Source organism: Eurypyga helias, unplaced genomic scaffold, assembly GCF_000690775.1.
Source record: "Eurypyga helias isolate BGI_N326 unplaced genomic scaffold, ASM69077v1 scaffold839, whole genome shotgun sequence".
Taxonomy (NCBI): Eukaryota; Metazoa; Chordata; class Aves; order Eurypygiformes; family Eurypygidae; genus Eurypyga; species Eurypyga helias.
Genome location: NW_010271200.1, coordinates 52,766 through 54,465, shown reverse-complemented (window position 1 = coordinate 54,465; position 1,700 = coordinate 52,766). Strand labels below are relative to the sequence as shown.

Below are 1,700 nucleotides of genomic sequence, written 5' to 3'. Positions count from 1 at the left end.
CTCTTCCAAAGTCTGTATTTTTGACTAATTTTAACTTACCTACTTTTTGAGTCTTCATTCTACATCTCTTCAGAAAAAAAGCAGCCTAAAGCAACAGTGTTGTTAAAAGGGTCTAGCAGACAGCATAATGCAACACAAATAATGATATCAAGATAGAGAACCAACAAATGCATTGTCAAGAGGGAATATTAACAGATAGCTATTGTGAGATGCTGGCTCGAAAAATACCAAGACAGCCCAGAAAAATCCCCATAGCATTTGATTTTTTATGCAGCTGCACAGAAAAAAAGTAAACAAGAAGTTCCATTTTTTCAGATGTGTAAATACAAGTACTAAGAAGCAAAGTTTGTCACTGTCTAAAAACCTAGTCCAAACTAGGCATTTCTCCTGTATTACGAATGACATCTACTGTTACAGAATAATTAAATTTCCTTAACAGAAAGAAGAAACCATTACGCTGCCACTCAAAACCAGATTACTTTGAGAGCTACAAATCAGATGCAGCTTTAAGACCAACAAGGTTGACAAGAAACATTAAATACAGTGACAGTGAGTATGCAACAGGTGCTTGAACAAGTTTTTTTAATCTGCCTGAAAATTGAGGTAAAAGATTAAGTTTGCAAACTATTCCAGGTCAGTATATTCTCATAGCAGAAAGGCTTGTGTGTCCTTTCCAGTGAAACATCCGTGGTGCATCCACTCATCTTTCAGTGGTAGGGAGTCCTACCCTCATTACTCAAAGTCCCCACACAACTACTTCAGGGGACTAATTTGAAAAAATAACTAAGGGTTGTTAACAATAAACAGTCTGACAGCTACTGATATCCTCCAGACATCAAAGTAAGCAATTCCCAGAAACAGGAAGATAAGCACAAGACACCCACATAACCCTTCCAATTGTTCTTGTGGCTTTCATTTAAAATCAAGTCTCTTCTTGTTACTGATGCAATTAAAACATTAAAAGGTGACTCAAACTCTACAGATCAGAAATTGCAGAAGCCTTGAAAAATGAGTTCAGAGGCATGAACTACCTTGTTCACCTTAAGAAGAGTCACTCCAAACATCCATTTGTATAACAATTCTCTTCCAACTCTGTCTAAACTTCAGTAACAGTGTTTAACCTTCATTACCACTGGGTTTATCACACATTCAGACAAAGCCATTATATTCAGTTACTTTCACGCCATACAGCAAGATTTACCTGGATGCACGCAATGAATGGTGGGAAATAAGACAGGCTCATACTCAGGAAATCATTGAAGTTGTTCAGCAGCTTCTGGATGATGACTTTTTTCTCAGAAGAAGTTTTGGATTTTTTTACCTCATGAAAAATTCCACCGAACAAACTGCTGAAAAGCTGCTTGGCAAATGTTGGATCTTTCTGTAAATTACAACAAAAGCAGTAAGGCAGCTGAATTTTGCTGTGACACAATACACTAATAAATAAAAGTTAAGAGATATGACCCACCCTGTACCTAATCCCTATGTGGACACTCTTGGGAGTGGAATAATTAGTCTGGCATGCATCACACCTATGTTGGGAATTTCTGTACTACCCATTCAAATCCCCATTTTAATTCTTTTACATAAAGGAACTCCAAGACAATGAAGGTTTCAGGCCAAAGTCTTGGCAGAGAGGATAGAATTCACAATTTCTGCATATTCAGAATTCCCACTACAGGCACCAGACACCGAACATC

General features: G+C 37.5%; 1 protein-coding gene across 1 annotated transcript in view; it reads right to left on the bottom strand.

Annotated features, from left to right (window-relative positions):
• PRKDC (protein kinase, DNA-activated, catalytic polypeptide) overlaps positions 1 to 1,700 on the bottom strand; it is a gene marked incomplete at its 5' end in the record, with an annotated part of 80,034 nt that overhangs the window by 26,853 nt on the left and 51,481 nt on the right. Inside the window, one exon of the mRNA XM_010158701.1 lies at positions 1,202 to 1,381. Coding sequence (XP_010157003.1) covers positions 1,202 to 1,381 — 180 coding nt within the window. The remainder of the gene's footprint in view (positions 1 to 1,201; positions 1,382 to 1,700) is intronic.